General features: G+C 34.1%; 2 protein-coding genes across 2 annotated transcripts; both read right to left on the bottom strand.

Moving 5' to 3' along the window:
* Positions 1-138: 138 nt before the first annotated feature.
* LOC105129465 (actin-related protein 9) lies at positions 139-11232 on the bottom strand. The gene is made up of 20 exons (XM_011031546.1): positions 11029-11232; positions 10870-10942; positions 10661-10770; positions 10527-10586; positions 10360-10425; positions 9948-10047; positions 8602-8810; positions 8235-8355; positions 7218-7282; positions 6068-6157; positions 5225-5275; positions 4074-4205; positions 3106-3195; positions 2938-3008; positions 2631-2830; positions 2507-2550; positions 2363-2412; positions 1557-1602; positions 776-826; positions 139-645 (listed from the first exon to the last, which is right to left on the bottom strand). The coding sequence occupies exons 1-20, from the start codon at positions 11029-11031 to the stop codon at positions 502-504; spliced, it is 1776 nt and encodes a 591-aa protein (XP_011029848.1). The 5' UTR covers positions 11032-11232; the 3' UTR covers positions 139-501.
* Positions 11233-11755: 523 nt separating this feature from the next.
* LOC105129463 (uncharacterized) lies at positions 11756-14062 on the bottom strand. Its single transcript, XM_011031545.1, has 5 exons — positions 13682-14062; positions 12757-12871; positions 12560-12649; positions 12317-12415; positions 11756-12193 (listed from the first exon to the last, which is right to left on the bottom strand). The coding sequence occupies exons 1-5, from the start codon at positions 13747-13749 to the stop codon at positions 12092-12094; spliced, it is 474 nt and encodes a 157-aa protein (XP_011029847.1). The 5' UTR covers positions 13750-14062; the 3' UTR covers positions 11756-12091.
* Positions 14063-17599: the final 3537 nt, after the last annotated feature.

Raw genomic sequence — 17599 nt, 5'->3', positions numbered from 1 at the left:
GTTAGAACTTTAACAGGATCATAGACTGGAAAAGGAGATATTCCTAGCTCACCAAATACACATTCATTTGCCATAAAACCTCCATAATCCCAGTCTAAAACTGCTATGCAGTTAGGTAAACCAATAGAGAAAATAATATAAAAAAGAAACGCAGTCTCACTCTGCAAATGGTGTTTTAGCAACTAAAATCGGTGAACTTGACAAATTTCATGCTTCGCACCAAGCACATGCTAAGGACAAGAGATAGAAGTGTCAAACCACCCAAGCTCAGTCTCTAACATGGAAATGAAATGTAAACGCTATCCGAATTCACTAGATGACATGCAAAAAGGAAAGAAATTAAAAAAAAAAGGAAAAGGAAAAGGCCTTCCTAATTATCATTTCAGCTTCCCCCAAATGAACTCAACAGTCTGAGCTCTGAAAATTTAAACGCTATCACCATATTAGAATCTGTTTTACAGTAGTTCTAATGATAAATCAGAGCGTACTTACTGCCACCTTCTAAGAGTTTATATAACATGTTGCTTGTGCCTGAACATAGTAAGAGTCCTTGTATTTTCTGCCACTTCGAAAATGGATCCCATTGTGAATCCAATCCTCCCGGTAAATCCATGCATCGCGACCAAAATCAAGAACTCCAAGGATCTTGGAATAACAATTTTGTACAAATGACATGAGGAACTAAAATTGGTGCATTCAAACTTGACCAAACAGAAAACCAACCACAAGCAAAAAGGAGAAACAAGAAATACAAGTTCGTGAGAGGTTGACTTACTGCTCCGCCTTTCCAGGATACAAAAGTTGGATTTGTTCTTGACTGGAGAACCTGTTCAACAACCATGAGAGTTGGGCAAAATCAAAGATCTGAAACAACACTTAGACAAGTAGAAACAGACATAGCTACTACCATCATGCTAACCAGGGGAGGAATGGTTTTATACCCAGAGGAGGCATGGCACCCCCAAAGTTTTCGTTTTAGTCCAAGATTCTGACACCTTTTAATCTGCCTTCAATTAAGGCTTGCTTGTTACAATAAATAAAAAATCTACATTTTGCGGACAATTACACGGCCATATAAGTGTCGTTGCTTACACTTTTGATCTAAGTCAACTGTGCCTATTGGTCAACATGACGGACAATTACACCAGGAGTGAATATAGTGGTTAAAACTTACCAGAATTGTTAGTATAAGGATTGTTGTAAATCTAAATTGGGTAGAGGGGTCTATATGACCAAAAAACCTAAAGTAGAGGGCATCTAGTGATTTTCACTCTAATAAATAGCAGAAAAAATTCAAGGCGTGCTTGTGAAAATGTAAACCCTGCCAATCCCTCAATAATAGTACAAATTGCCAAATTGAATTTCCACAACTATTTTCTGTATAATTAGCCACCAGATGAAATAAATGATTTGCTATTATTATATGATGAATTCTGCATCTAGTAAAGGCCAGGATATTTTATTTCCTTGTGTGTATAATCATATAGATATGCATAAGGAAATCAAAGACAAAGAATAGGCTAAATCATAAGCATGAAGAAAATATATAAGGTAACCTCAACAGTATCAATTGCTTCATTTGAGGGAATTGCATGTAAAACTCTGCAAAAAGAAAGAACATGAATTCAGCAGATAGCGTTAACAAGAAGTTACTATCTTCTATAGGATCTCAGTCAATGTTGTAATTTAAGCAGAGTTTTATTGACTTGATATGGAAACGTTTTTGAAACAGGGGCAGTTAAAGCTTCAAGACCTGCCTCAGTACATATTTTTATTTTTGTTCGTGGTCTACTGAATTTCCATAACTGAATGGAGAAGACAGATCCATGCAGCTTAAATGAATTGGTTTGAAATTCAAGGCTTTGTTAAGTTGGGTTAACATGGCCAGAAGATCTATAAAAGACAAGGATGGAAAAGGTTGGAGTTAGGCAATTCTCTTCAATAATGAAGCAAGAGCTTCATCCATCTTCTGCTTGGGCTGGTATATTCTCTGATCTGAAATGCTGAAAGTCTTCCTCACTTGAGAAGGATGTTGATAAATATAAAAGGGATGATTAAATATCTACCCCCTTAAAAAGAGGAATGAAGTTAAATCAAAGTGTCGCTATTATCTTCTTCTTCTTTTTTTCCTGACAAGTGCCTCAACTTTGCCCGAGAAAGATTGTATAAAAAGAAAAGGTTTTCACTTGTGTCTTCTGGGACCAGAACATGATCCGTTAAGTGGCTGCTCTACTGGTTTGCCAATTGCTAAACTTAATCTACTGCAAATACTTGAATGCATCTAAAACATGCTCATTGCAACAAACATGGATAATACCACAAAATTATGTGCTATACTATTAAAATCAAACGTGGAAACAACCTTTCCTCCACAGCAGGAATAACACCAGCTGTCAAAGCCACTCCACCAATCTATAGGACAACAGTGGAGAAAACTATGTCAACCATCCAGGCTACAAGAAATAACAAGTGCAATCGCATAGTAATTCTCGCTGCCAAAACTCACCAATTGTATGCTGCAAAACAACTTTCTCTGGAGGTCTATACGACCTGTCCATACAATACCAAGTTATGTTAATATCAAACTACAATTCAATTAAGTCAATAAAATAATCGCATATGAATCTTACCAGTGGAAAGAATGCTATTAGTGATAGCTTCAGCAAGGCCAACCTTCTCTTCTTTCTTTGGCTTAGAAGAAAAAACAGGATAGCTCTCCCACATTGGATATCCAACATTAATGCCAGGAAATAAACCATCTGACATGTCCGGCCTTCTAGGATATTCTAAATGCAATGTATCTTCGAGCATATTCTCATAGTCATGGAACCTGATGATGCTCAGCATTATGACCAGACAGTAATTTCAGCAAATTGTTTAAATAACCGCAAGGTAGGAAAACCAGTGCAAAACAAGAAAACTTGAAATATATCCTACCAAGAACGAGGTGGTGGTGGATAAATATCTGGAACCAAAAGCGTGGGGTAGAACAGACCCATGGGAGGCACCTGTTTCATGAGTATCATCAAGGTTACAACACTATTCAGCTAAATATCCTTGAGGAAGAGGATGAATCTCAGAAAATTTTGGCAATAGAAGACAAACATTAAGAGCAGTTAGTCGAGTTTTGTGAGATCCAGCAGGCATGCCATCCTCGTAAGAATGAACCACAGCAACAGCATCAAGCTCCCCCTCCTGTACACAGAAGTAAATCACAGAGGAAACACAATGATACAAATGGAAGTCTTACAGTGGCAATGCCTTATTCAAGGGGTAGTGGAGTGGCTGATTCAGTTAAAACTATACTAAGCTTAGGACCATGTATCAAGATCAGCACTCCCAAGACTGTGTTTGGCTGTTCATGCATACTGAATAGAATAGAAAGTACTAGCACATTACTCAAGGAAACTAAATAACAAATAAAATTGCACACAAGATTTTCATAGAAACACATAGTTGAATATACAATTAAAAGGAGTACCATAAACTACTTTAGCAGAGAAGGGGACAACCAGAAAAAAAGTATTTCACAGTTGAACTTCTGTCCATCAAAAAATATAACATCATGAGATTTTCAACAGCATATAATGGAAGGAGAACCAAACATGTTCAATAGGAACACAAGCTTTATAAATGACCCAGACAAGAAAGGCATAATATGGAGGTATCATCATTCATGTCTGAAATCTTAAAGTTCATGGCATCTACATATGATCAACAAAACAAGGCATTAGACCTAAAACTGCAATATCAACTTTGAAGATCCAGATTCCAGATGGTTACAGGTTTCTTGAAACTAGATAACAGATTATTACCAGGATTTTGATTTTCCTATTCTGCAATTGAAGTAGGTGTAAAAAAAATCCTGGATATTCATCAGCATAAAAAAGGTCATGTAAAACAAGGTTTGTTCATGAATGAATTCAATCACCAACATCAAATGACTGCAATAATGATGTCATCTGATTTCAGTTATAAGAAGAAGCATACTTATGTGCTAAAAGAATGTAAGAAATTGGCAGTGTAGCCAATGCATGGCAATAAACTGAAAAATTATAGAAAAAGAAAGTGACCTTGATTCCACAATAGGACTCTTTCAGTCTATTAAGCATCAACAAATCTATAGGCTTTGTCAACATGTCTGTCCGAACCTGGGGCCATGTCTGATGATGCCTCTGGGTCCAGAGAAGGCATCTGGATATATCCTGAAGAAAAGTTGGTTCACAAGGAAAATAACTTTGACTAGAATATGAAGCAGATATATTCTAAATATAGGATTTGCACAAGCTACATAGCAAAAGACTTTTAAAACACCATCAGTGCAAAGAATAATCATTCAAGCATCCATTTGTTATATGAAACTTCTCCAAAACCATGAAAATATAAATACTGAGAGCCAAGAAGCATAAGACATGAACCATGACCGACACAATCTAAGCATGCACCACTGCTTTTTAAATTGGCAGTCAACAATGAAGGTGAGAGCGGATAAGTACCAAATAACCTACTTGTGATCCATTAAGGATATCCTCATCCTTGCCTCTTTGTTTTTTCCCAGAGTTAATGTTTATATCACCATGGCATGATGACATCTTTTTCAGGTAAGACTCTGAAGCAAGTAACCATCCCCTTATTGGCAAGAATGACGGTGAGGAAAATGGAGAAAGACCTTAAGGAAACCTAAGATCATCAGATCAGTTGATGTAAAAAGTCATGTCAATGATTGAGGATGCAGCGATTGTGCAAACCAGCATGCATCATCAAGTTGGCAACCTCATAATCTAAACCTCCCCTGCTAGGTTATGTCTTTGGGATTTTGGTAGAGTTGCCAAAAAAAAAAAGGCCTGCATAAAAGCATGTTTGGAATCCCATCCAGACATTGGTAACTTAAAATGTAGAGATCTAGCTGCATAATTGGAATCCCAAGTGGATGTTTCGTAACCATGGTTTTTAGACATCAATCCCCAAACACATCCTGGTGCAGCTTTCAACCCTGGGATGGGTAACTTCTGTAAAACACTTCACAAAAAAGTTCACCAAACAACAACACATGCACATTTTATAATATATGAAGCCAAAACCTAGACTTGTCAGGACAGCTTAAGGAGCATTAAGTGTGCATCTACATCATACAAACTCATGAAAGAGAAATTCCTTTAGTAACTGAAGCTTATAACAAGCTCAGGGTTCAGTAGTGAGTTGAAGGATGAAACCAAATCCACACCTCTCCACCAAAAGGCAAAGTCTTTTCCGTATTAGGTAAAGCCACTCCATCCTGAAAACCAAAGTTGAAAGTGATTAATAATTACAAGAGTCATGGCCTTGATATCCACATCCTAAGCATTGACCAAACAATACTGTTGGGAACAAAAAAGACATAAAGAATCGTGGTGTAGGGGAAGAGGGCCAAAGCCACATGAAAAACAGTTATTTGCTTCCTTGCCACTAGACACCAAAAAATGAAGGTACATCCAGTGGGATGAGAATGAGAGCAACATAGAGATGCAATGACATCGCTTGCAGAAGCAACAATGATACTGAAGTGGTCAAGGTGGAATCTGCAGTGTTTAAAAAAGATGGAATAATTGGTGATTCAAAAAGCAGTATAGGACTGATGGTGGCGAATCGGTAATAGTCACCTAGGGAGCCAATGTTCATGCACTGAATGAAGGTGAGAAAGGTGACAGAGATGTTATATAGTGTAGCAACACCTCATGATAGTTGGGTAGCATGATGGCTCTGATAGAGTAGTGGCAATAGAGTCCAGAAATTCCTTGTAGTTGTAAGAATAGGAACAAAAGAAAATATTAGAATTTTTTGTTTCTAGAGGACTAACATTTTTTGTTACATTTACACAAGATAACTTTCTTCACCCAAACTCCTTTGATCACTGAGAAAGCATACCCTTCATTGTGCCCCACCACAATGAGAGTTCAAACTTGCAGCCCCCCCCTTCTAACATAGGCACTGGTGTAATTGATCAGTGGACCAATGGACGAATCAGCATATTTTGATGGCGCAGCCTGAATGCTTATAAAGCTAATTTTAAGAATAAAATGGCAGTTACCTCAATGCAAACCACAGATGTCACCTGAGCACCCATATTAACGATGCATGCCGTTGATAACCCATTCCCAAAAACTGCAGCAAGACCTTCCTGCATCAATCATTTTAGAAAAGATCCTCATATAGGAGTAATTCCCATGACAGTGTCAATGTGTAGAAGCAGGTCAATAATGAAGACTACCAATAGTAACCACAAAATATAAAGAAATACAAAATGAAATGCTCTTTATTGAACCCTTCTCAGATGGAATGCAAAATTTTTAATCGTTGCTAACAAAATAATGAGGAATGACTGAAACTGGAAAACAATAATAGGTACATAAACCAAGCTAAACAACTGGTGGGTAAAGGCATAGGGAAGGTGGGACTGAAGCAGAATGTTTGATGCTGAAATATGACCTAGACCTCAAATTCATATCATTGATTTTCATTTCAACAATAAACTACTGTACTTTATCCAAATTTTAGTCAACACTCAACTACTAAAGTGTTAAGAGTAATCTTGTAAATTCACATATTTGGAATCTTGAGTATATTTTCTAAGGAGAATGTTTGGCAATGCCTTTGATTGAAATAAAATAGTAGGTCATTACCAAATATGTTTAAATCAAAACCTGAAGTACACAACATGTTTAATTGAACAAACAGGATGTTTGCCAATGATAGCCAGAATTAAAAAGACCCCCTTCTTGTTTTAATTCCCTTCTTTACATCCTTTCCAAATTATCAACAACCTTACAACAAGAGAATATCAAGTGTTAAAAATATGAATTAAGGAATAATTTATGAAAAACAAGTCAAAATTTAATGTAAGCAATTATGATTTTCAGTTGGGCAGGGAAAAAAAAGGGAAAATTAATTCTTCTGAAACCAAAAAAAAAAGAGCCAAGATCTTTCTCACTCATCTATGATCTACTCACAGATCTCCGTTGTACCATGGTACTTCATGGCTACAGATATATCCACATCAATAGAATCACCTTCAAAATCAATTTCTAACACGTCTACCATATCTGTCTCCCACTCAACATTCACACAACATAAAAAATAAATTGATTGATTTACATCAAGCTTTGCCACCACAAACTACAATCTAAACGATGGAACAATATAATTAAATATCAGCAGGTAAAAAAAAAAAAGTATCTTACCTGGTGCACTACTGCTGAGCTAAAGCGCAAGTCACGTAATGCTATAGACAACATTTCCTTTATTTCTGCTAATGAAAAGTAACAACAAAAAACTAGAGTTATCCAAACTTCCTCCCTGCTAAATCAAATATGTGAAGACGTGACTTTATAGGAGAACTGGAGAAGTGTACGCATAAGATCCATTAAGTATTTGATGCATGAATAAGCAAGCAAAAAAAAAAAAAGAAATTAAAACCAGTTTGTCATACAAGGAAGCATGGGAAAAACCAGGTATGCAAGGTAGAGTTTCCAACGTTTTCTTTTTTGCCTTGGCCCAGTTGCACTAATTGGCCCTTCTATGACAATACAAAAAAAAAAGAAAAAAAACAAATCAAAGGGGAGAGAGAGAGAGAGAGAAAAGGCACATCCAGCCAAAACAACTTAATAATTTTCAGGTTCAAGAAAATAAAGGAAATTGGCATTTCAGCTACGCAAGATCAATACAAAATGATAGAACATCTGAAATAGACTTTGAGCTGGTGGTATTATCAGCCCCGGCACACTTGAGTGCAAAGGGGCTCACTGGGCCAAGGCACGTACCAGAAATACACAAGCACATGCCTGATAAAAGTGAAGTGCTTTTATTTAAATGCAAATCAAGTCAAGATACAGACCAAATAATTTTTCACTTCTATCACCAATAATTACTAATAATGTAATTATTTCCTCTCTTTTTCCACAAACAATGCACCTTTCAATATATTAACACAACAAAAATCCTTGAAAATTACTGTTTTAATACCTCGCCCCTATTTTTTAACCTCTTACCAAATTCCACCTAAAAGTTAGAGCACGGTGCAACTTCACAAAGAACCCCGAGGCAGCGAAAAATGTGTGATTGACTAAATGATACTTTGAAAAGCATTCAAGGTCATAGATTGTGTTTAAAAGTTTTGCACAGAAATGAGAATAATGAGAGGATTTTGCCATCTGAATGTATTAAGATCTATATAAAAGGAACTACCCAAATATCATTACCGCGATTATCAAATGTTTCTGGCAAAACAAGAACTGCAGAATACATGTTTCTTTCTGAGTGAGGGATGTGCAGTTTCTCTATCAATATCCAATCCCAAATAGCATGCATGTCCTCAAGCACCTAAGCAATAGAAAATAAGAAAATACTGTAAATAACTAGAACATAGTTTCTTATATGATTTGTATGCTAAAATGTTGGAAAATAATACAACAATGTTAAGTCTGGTCCAAAACAATAATATCGCCACACAAGGCGCCGGTCTATAATATCACTTTCCGGAAAAGTGGTATCATTTTTCCCCTTCAGCTGAAAAAGGCATGTATAAATGAAATCATGCTTGTAAGATAATTAATGCAAGGACGAAACCTGCTGCAAAGGATAATGTTGTGAGATGTTGAAATGACCTCTGCGAATAGGACGGCTTAAGCAGTATGGCTCTGTTGGGGAGATTCTAAGTGCTTCTTCACCAAAAATGTGTCCTCTGAATTTGCGATTCCCAGAACATATCTCCTCAGCACCAGTGCCTTCATGCTTCTCCACAGATTCACCAGTTATAACTTTACTTCTTGATGTTCCTGTGCAAACAATTTGCATATGTTAGGATACATCAAATTCACACTGATCTAAGTTTGTCATGGGAAAGCTAAAAGCCTTAGTGCATGATAAATTATTTTTTTATCAAATGTGATGCAGAAATCAAGGGTAGTCAGAATCTCAAAGTACAAGAAAAATAAAAAATAAATAAGAAAACTGAGTATCAGTCCAATGAAAGTAATTGATGCTTCAAGCTTTATATTAAAAATACTGTGTTTCCATAAGGATCATACAGCCACCAGTGCAAGACATTATTCAGTGCCAGCCAATCAGCACAGAGAACACAACGAAAATTCAGTCTATCAATCATCAGCAACCTATGCAAGGGAATCACTAAAAAATGTTCCAAGGATCTCTTATCCCAAGGCCCACTATTCATATTTGAGCTCAAACGATATGGAGATGCCCCTTATTTTTTTCGTTACGTGAATTTAAACACAAGCATCATGCTCAAGAATTTCATTTTTTGTTAGCCTTGAATATTCAAAGCATAACAAAGGCATTGCATTCAAAACATCAGGCAAAATAAAATCAATAAAATCTACAGAGTATCTGAAATTTTTGAGTGTAGCCTTTTGACCCTGTATAGGAATAGTAATCCCTTGAAGCAGGGATCAATCTAAAGGGGAACCACGCCCAAAGTTCACAAAAATTTCAAAATCCCCCTTATTGTTTGAAACTTTCCAAATAAGTTCAATGCAATGGCCATCCCAAAATGAAAGTGTCACATTTGGCCCTCACAAAAAACAGATTCTGGATTCGTTGCCTATTTTTCACAACTCAAAGATAAGAGATTCCAGCTTCATGTAATCTGGCTCCACCAGCACTGATCAATCCAAGTCCAAAGTAATTTATAACATACAAACCTTCAAACTTAGCATAGGACAGTTCATATTGCAATAATATTAACAGGGCAATAACAGTAAATTGCAGCAATATTCAATCATGAATTCTGAAGTAATTAGAAGTAGTATGCTACCACTTTCCAGGTCAAACAAGATGGCCACCAATAGAAATTGAAAGGTTTAAAGATGGAATACTTCTTAACTAGTACAAAATAAAATTCAGCTTGTCTAACTACTATGTATGTTAGAGAGAATCAGACTTCATTCTACTACCTAATGCCAAGGAGGAATCTGCATCCTGCTCGTATACATTAGCCCACTGAAAAGCCACACTCTTGCCACTCTGTGGATTGTATCCATCAGCACGCCCTATCTGCAGTACGAGTTAATGAGTAAAATTCCATGAGCAATGTCTAACCATTAACTGAGATGCATGTCTGAAGCCCCTCGTACCTCTAAACTATAAATTTTATAATCACTTTAAAAATCTGATAAATAGCCTCAAAAGACAGTACCACAGCTGTCAAACCCCTCTAAACCAGTAGACAGAGTAGCAGCAATTCTTACAAAGTGGGGATTATAAGAATAATAGCGCAGCAAAAATAAAAAAAATAAAAAATTCTACAGATCACCATGACATCGACTAAATTAGGCTAAATGAAATAGCAGCGACAATTTCACATACCTTGCGCGGGAACGAATTGTTCGCAACCTCTTCATCTAGAAAAGGTATCTTCAATAACGACGCTATCTTCAAGGGAAAAAAAAGGAAAAGTGAAATACATCAAGTCTTAAAGTTTTCCTCTAAAAATGTGGAGATAAAAAATATGCAAATAGGATGTGTTAACTCACTGTATCATAAGCCTTCTCGCGTTCCATGTGCTGTGCTGTTGTGACCTGAGAATTCAGCATCTAAAAGCGAAAAAAATCAACAGAAAGAAAAGTAAAGCTGTGAAGAGGCAGAAAAGCGGTAAATAAAAACTGACCTGGTCTTGAAGATTGAATTTGGGACGTTGATTGGTGTAACGAGCAATGAAGTGAGGAATATTTAAGGGAACATCTTGTGAAGCTAATCCTATTCTGATATTTGCAGAGCCTAAATAAACCAATCACAATTAGCCAAAACAAAAATCGATTATAATTAGTGGATGATGATTTTTATTATTTTCTTAGGGTTTTCAAGTTAAGTAAGTGCCTGGATTGATGACCACTAAATTGGAGCCTCGGTCGGCGACGAGCTGAGAAGGAATTACCGTCTTCAAGTAATCCTGCCATTAACCAACAAATAAAAAACAAGGTTGAATCAATTTGACTAAATTTAAAGAAACAAAGAGGGATTTGTTGGTGCTTTTACCATTTCTGTGAAGAAGAAGATGAGAAGATCCGCAAGGGAGACTTGTTATACTTATTATTATGCTTACTTTACGTCTTCACCGTTTTTTTCATATATATACATATCGTTTTCTTCCCTCTTCAGAGTTCAGTCCAGAAACGTCTTTAGTTGAGAGCGACCGAGTTTTAACGAAAAACAATCTTGTGCTAAACTAGTCGCATTCAATTACATTGCCATGTAGTAAACCTTGAAGAAAGAAATAATATTGAGAGGAAATAAAAAAAAAATAGATAATTTGTAAAATATAATTAAAATATATTCATTTATAATTTCTCGAGTAAAATATAATTTATAATTTATAATAATTTCTCGAGTAAAATATAATTTATAAAAAATAAAAAATAAAAATATTTTTTGTTCAAGAAATAAATTAAAACTAGAAAATAAATATAAGATATTTTATTAGAATACAATTATTTAAAAACTGAGGTCATAGCTCAACCATTTTTAATAAAAATTTAATTTTTTATTTAAAAATTAAATTATTTTAATATATTTTTAAATAAAAATCATCTTAAAAAATAACAGACTCACCTCCACCTTCGTGTTCTGGGCAGAGGAGATGCGAGAGAACACATGCAGCAGTAACCAAGAGATTAATTTTTGGGGCGAGCATATTCAAAATCATACGGCCTCGACACTGAATAAATTGCATACTTCTGTGGTTTAAGTAAATTACTCGTGTGAATGGGCAACTAAAGCATGAATAATATTAATCCACCATTCCCAAATTCAAGAAAATCATAGTAATATTCTAGCTTGACAGATAATAAATAAATTTCACTAGACAAAATGAACGTATATCGAGCCAAATCAGTATTTGAAATGGCAATATCACACCTAACCTAGTGAAAAAGGGACTCTAAATGTAAAACCCCCCGCAACAACAAACTACAGATTTGGGTATCATACAAATAGCTGGGGAAACATCCATCAATATATGATATGTGCAGCCGCTAGACACCCTGTAAAATTTCAGCAACTACAAATAATCCAATCTTTAAAGTTTGCTTCTTTGATATGCCTAGCCCACTTTCGCCTTGGGAGTCTTCTTCTTGAGCTGTCTCCTTGGAATCAGGTTCTTCATCCCTATGAAGAAAAGCAATGCACCAAAAAGGGCAACGCTCTGCCAAAACATCACAAACCCAAAATCAAGAAGGTTTCCCAGCATATATGCATAACAAAAGAAAAACAAGAGAAATGAAAGAGGGTCCTAAACAACATCAAAAAGTCATAGGTTAGGACAAACCTGCAAGAACTCATTTAAGAGAATGGCGTGCGTGGACTCGTTCTGATCATAGTTATAGAAGTCGTACAAAATTGGGGAGGAAAACACCAAGTAGATAAGCTGAAGCAAAATAGAAATAATGAAATATTAACTTTGATGATGGTGTATGAATCAGAAGCAGCTGCTGGCCAAAGCCCAGGGATAATTCATCACGTTATAAAGGTAATCAATCAAATAAAGACCCACAGGAAAGGAGAATCTAACCAGGAGATAAGCACCAAAAGGGCTGCCAAATACGAATAAAAAGCCTCCAAGACCCTTTAGAGCAATCATCCCCGCTACCAAATGTCTAGGCTGCATAAAATACCATTAAATCAGACAGCGAACAGCATACAAGGTGAAGTAACACCCAAATAAATCTGCGTAAGTACCAGAGCAGCAGGTAAGGTAAAAGTTCTTACATCAATGTCCAGGATCCCAACCCCCAATAGGGACGAAAGATGTTTCTTGAAAATAGCGAGCTTGGGAGTCAGCTCTGTCACAGCAGGGCCACCATTTTCGCCGAACTCATTGAACCTGAGCATTATAAGCAACGTCAAGGCAAAGGCATCCAGCATCTACCCAATAGCAGTGCGAGGGCATTGCAAATTTTTAATTATATAGTTTGTCCAGCATGATTAAGTTTACAAATTGCATACAGAACATCAATGTCCACAGCATCACCAAACCTTTTAGGTCAAAAGTGCCGTGAACCCCCAGCTAAATTATGAAGCTGGGCAGAAAATAATAGTTCTAACCAGTAGAAGCTCCCAAAAAATAGGCAAACTTTTCGAAACAAAAAATAAATAATAGGACACTATTACAAGACAAATCATTGTTACACATCACATTATAGTAACTCAACATCACAAAGATCAAATTCTGCAGTAATCACTACACGATATTACAGGATAAATAATCGTTACACATCGCATTGCTCGATTGAGCACACCATGAAGATCAATTTCTGAAATAAAATCAGTATTCGAGATTGCACAAGAACTTCTTTGTGCATTTGTTCTTAAATCATAACAGCTAAAACTTTGAATAAATAACTGATCAAATAAAACATGATTTTTTGGCTAGTTGGACAATCAAATTAAAAAAACAAAACATGTAGAACCCAATTCGACAAATGCAACAGTAAACAAAAACACAAAATATACTACTATGGATTGATACATCAGACAAAAACATAAAATCATAAGCAAAAACAGCAATATAAAGCTTGCATCGGATCTCGAAGAAAGGGCCGGTAATAAAAAGCACGTGAATCCAAACGGAAATGAAACAAGAACTCCGTAAAATTAAAGAGATCTGGAAGAGAGAAAGGGAATCATGGCGTACATTTGCCAGGCTGAGAGGATGAAGAGGGAAGCGAACAGAACTCTGCCGAGAAAAGAGAAAAACCCCATGTCTCTTTTTTTTTTTTTTTTGACTTCTCAAATCTGTGTGGTTGGGTCTCTCTCTGAGTGTTTCTGGAATGAATTTCTAGTCTTCAGCCGATTAGCAGTATACACTATAGGCTACAGCATATACGGCCAAGGATAGGGTTGGTCGTTGGGTCGTTTAGCAGGTGAAGTTTAAAGAGTTGGGACAGCAAAGATTAGCCAGGATCGAGAATAATATAAAGAAGGGGGCACGCAGATTAGTAATTTACTGGGTTAACGGAGCCGAGCGCTGCTGCGAGTTGGCTCACATATCATCATAGTTATTTAAACTGAACAAGAGGTTGAGGAATCAGAATCTAATTTGAGTTAAATATTTAGTTTAGCCGGATCAATTAAGAGAAAAATTGTTGTTACGGTTTAAGTGTTTTTTATTTTAAAATATATTAAAAAAATATTTTTAAAATTAATATATCAAAATAATTTTAAAACTAAAAAAAATTAAAATTAAAAAAAAAACATGATTTCCCCCGTATATCAAAATAATTTTAAAACTAAAAAAATTAAAAAAAAAACATGATTTCCCTCATTTAAATTTAAATAGAATCTAGATTCATGTTAAACTCACCTTGTTAATATTAAAAAACTTTTAAAAAAATAATATGTTTTAAAATAATAATTGGTTGGGTTTGATTGAATAATCCAATAACCCAAATTCCTTTTTGAGTCAATTCATAAGTTAGATTTGACAAAAATATAGATAATTTTGATGAAATAAAACTAAATTACAAAAAATGTTGTAGTAAAAACAGATGAGACACTGAGTTAATAAATAATTTATCATTAAATCTATAATATCAACATTTTTTTTTAATTGTCAAATATCAAAGAGAAGAAAAAAAGTGTTGATTAAACACTAGAAACTGATTATATGGATTTTTTCAGAGGACATGAAATAAGGATATTAGTACTCGATGATATCTTAAAAAAAATGTATCTCAAATGATCCGCTCGTCTTTTTCAATCTTGATAAGAACTTAATAATCTTTTTTAAACTCAATATATTTATAATTATATTATTTTCTATACCCTTAACACTTTTCAATATAAGAAACTATTGTATACATTATTAAATATATTTTGAGTTGTGTATGTAAATTAACATAATTTGAAGGATGTGCGACTGTGCGTCATTGGAAATATATCAAAAACATTAACCTATATTTGCATAAAAAATAAAAATTAATTTTATAATCACAAAAAAATTAAATCATAAAGGAAAAGGAATAACAAAAAAAACTACAAATTATTTTTTAAAAAATAAAACAAAAGAAACCGGGCCTGGGAAGTTACACGCTCGGACCAGGGTTGCGAGGCTCGAATTTTGTTTTTTGTTTTTGTTTTTGTTTTTGTTTTCTCTCAGTGTCTTCTTTCTCTTCGATTTTCACCTCTCTCTTCAGAATAAAACCAATGGCTAAAATGCAGTCTAAATGAAAATATAGGGACCAGAATGGAAAATAACAAGAAATGAATGGCCAAGGTTTTAGGACCGTAAGTGAACGGCCATATGTTACATTGCATTCACTGTAGTTGTCAGTAGTAACAATAATTATAATCTAATTTAATTATGCTAAATGGGTTCTGGACTTCCAGTCAATTACCGATTATGCCACTAAGATCACACGACTATATATTTTTTTCGTGGTCATTGGGCTGCTCATTAATGGATGACTCCCCGGGTGATAGAGAATTGGAGGTGGATCAGTCTAGTCTACCTTTATTAAAAAAAAGGTGGATTGTTGTTTTAGATTATGCTTGGGTCTGTGTTTGCACTTAAATTTCATGAATTTTGATTTTTTATTTAAAATTATTTTTTTATTTTTTTAATGTGTTGATTTTAAAAATTAAAAATATATATTATTTAATACAATAAAAAAAATCTTAAAAAACATCTATTACTGCATTTTCAAATATCTTTTAATATACTAAATTAACATGAAAAGTATATTTTTTAAATTATTAAAAACAAGATTAAATTTTAGTCTACTTGTGGTTTTTTTTTTCTATGTTTGTAAATTATTTTAAAAAAACCTCATCAATATAAAATATTTTACAGTTAAAAGTTAAGAATAAGTTTAAAATAATAGAAAGCCACATATCAAGAGATAAAAATATTTAACGATTAATAAATCATAAACTCCAATATCAATTAATTATTTTCATTTTCTTTTTTAACACATTTTTCATACACACGGACACCAGAAAAAAATATTTTACATATAAAAATATTTTACAGAATAAGTTAATTACATGAATAAAACCTAGGTACTCTCAGACCAATTTTTATGCATCAAACTTGAGGGTTCTTAATCAAAATTGTAAATAACTATATATTTCAGAATTGATATACTAATAACAGCTCAGATAATAACCTCCATATCATCTTCGTTTACAAACCAAGCTAGTTAGCTTCAAAGGATTAAAAGTCTTAACAACTAGCCTCGAGTCGCTTTAGTGTCTGATATTAAATCTATTTTTACTAAAAATAATTTATTATATATATTTTGAATTATTTTAATGTATTTATCTTTAAAATAATTTTTTAAAAATAAAAAAAATATTATTTTAATATATTTTAATATAAAAAACACTTTAAAAAAATCATAACCACAATAAAAAAAACAGTGATATATAAAATATAATGGAGATCTGTGAATCATCCAATGGTATATAAAATGTATTGGCCAATACTGGCTTGCTGGGATTTGAGTTTTTACCAGAAATTCAAAATCTATTTGAGGGGACCTGATGACATGACATTCAGACTCCCTCCACTTAGGAATTATTTGGAAACATGAGTTAATTTATGTTTTTAAAAAATTTTAATTTTTTTTATTAAAATTTAATATAATTTGTATGTTTTAGATATTTTGATATACTAATATTAAAAATAATTTTTAAAAAATAAAAAAATATTATCAACATCTATTTCAATATAAAAATTATTTAAAAAATAACTTTTACCATTATAAAATATACTCTCAGCCAAAATCAACATTCCTCGATTGGTTCTGGGCCGATGGCTACAAGTTGTCCTTTCGCAGTTGCTGATGATTCACCCGAGCAATGGTGCCACATCTGAAATGAAAAAACATATACCCATGGCATATTAATGGAAATCAGTCAAGCAATTAGCAAAACTGAAATAAGATTTCACTGGTTTGACAAAAAAAATAAAAATTCAGTGGTTTGCAACTGCCGAGAGCCATCGTTAGGCCGAGCAGCTTGCCGTATCCTCTCATCAATATTCCAACTAGCTTTCACAATCAAAGTCAGGATCAAGTTTACGGGGAAAAATCCAAGTTCAAAACAAGTAGGCTAATTAACAACATCAAGGATTTATAAGCTAGTCAAGTTCTATTGCATAAAAAAATATCGTTGACTCTTTCAAAATTAATCTGATTGGGTTAGGCTTAAAGATTCATTCCAGGAAATTAAAATGAGCATCTTGTGATTATCTAGTCAAGCTTTGCATACTAAAATTGTATACAAATTGATTGGTTAACTCGTAATTAAATAGTCAAACCTTTCATTTTAAAATTGTATACAGATTAATGCATGAACCCGTACATAGCAAGATAAGAGTTTCATGATTGATAAATGATCCATCATTAATAAGAAAATATATATTGCCCCCTTAGTATTTTACATATATATATATACTCTATCGGTTCGTTTTTTTTTCTTGCCCCTCTCATCTCGGAATCTTAACTCCGGCCCTGAATTTGACTGGGTTTTTCAATGATTTATCACACATCCTATAAGCTTAAAAGAATGCATAGACACCCTCCATACTACGTCGCCATCCTCTGCCGTA

Source organism: Populus euphratica, unplaced genomic scaffold (genome assembly GCF_000495115.2).
Source record: "Populus euphratica unplaced genomic scaffold, PopEup_1.0 scaffold18.1, whole genome shotgun sequence".
NCBI lineage: Eukaryota > Viridiplantae > Streptophyta > Magnoliopsida > Malpighiales > Salicaceae > Populus > Populus euphratica.
The sequence above is the reverse complement of the archived record's forward strand: the minus strand, read 5'-3'. Positions and strand labels throughout refer to the sequence as shown.

What these genes read in the sequence shown, in the direction of transcription:
- LOC105129465 (XM_011031546.1), bottom strand. An exon ending in ACAATTCGTTCCCGCGCAAG is followed by an intron (nt 10,048 to 10,359) that starts GTATGTGAAATT and finishes CTCGTACTGCAG; the next exon opens with ATAGGGCGTGCTGATGGATA. An exon ending in TATCCTGGAAAGGCGGAGCA is followed by an intron (nt 646 to 775) that starts GTAAGTCAACCT and finishes TGTTATTCCAAG; the next exon opens with ATCCTTGGAGTTCTTGATTT.
- LOC105129463 (XM_011031545.1), bottom strand. Translation starts at nt 13,749, where the DNA reads ATGGGGTTTTTCTCTTTTCTCGGCAGAGTTCTGTTCGCTTCCCTCTTC. An exon ending in ATCCTCTCAGCCTGGCAAAT is followed by an intron (nt 12,872 to 13,681) that starts GTACGCCATGAT and finishes TATAATGCTCAG; the next exon opens with GTTCAATGAGTTCGGCGAAA. An exon ending in CTTTTGGTGCTTATCTCCTG is followed by an intron (nt 12,416 to 12,559) that starts GTTAGATTCTCC and finishes ATTTTGCTTCAG; the next exon opens with CTTATCTACTTGGTGTTTTC.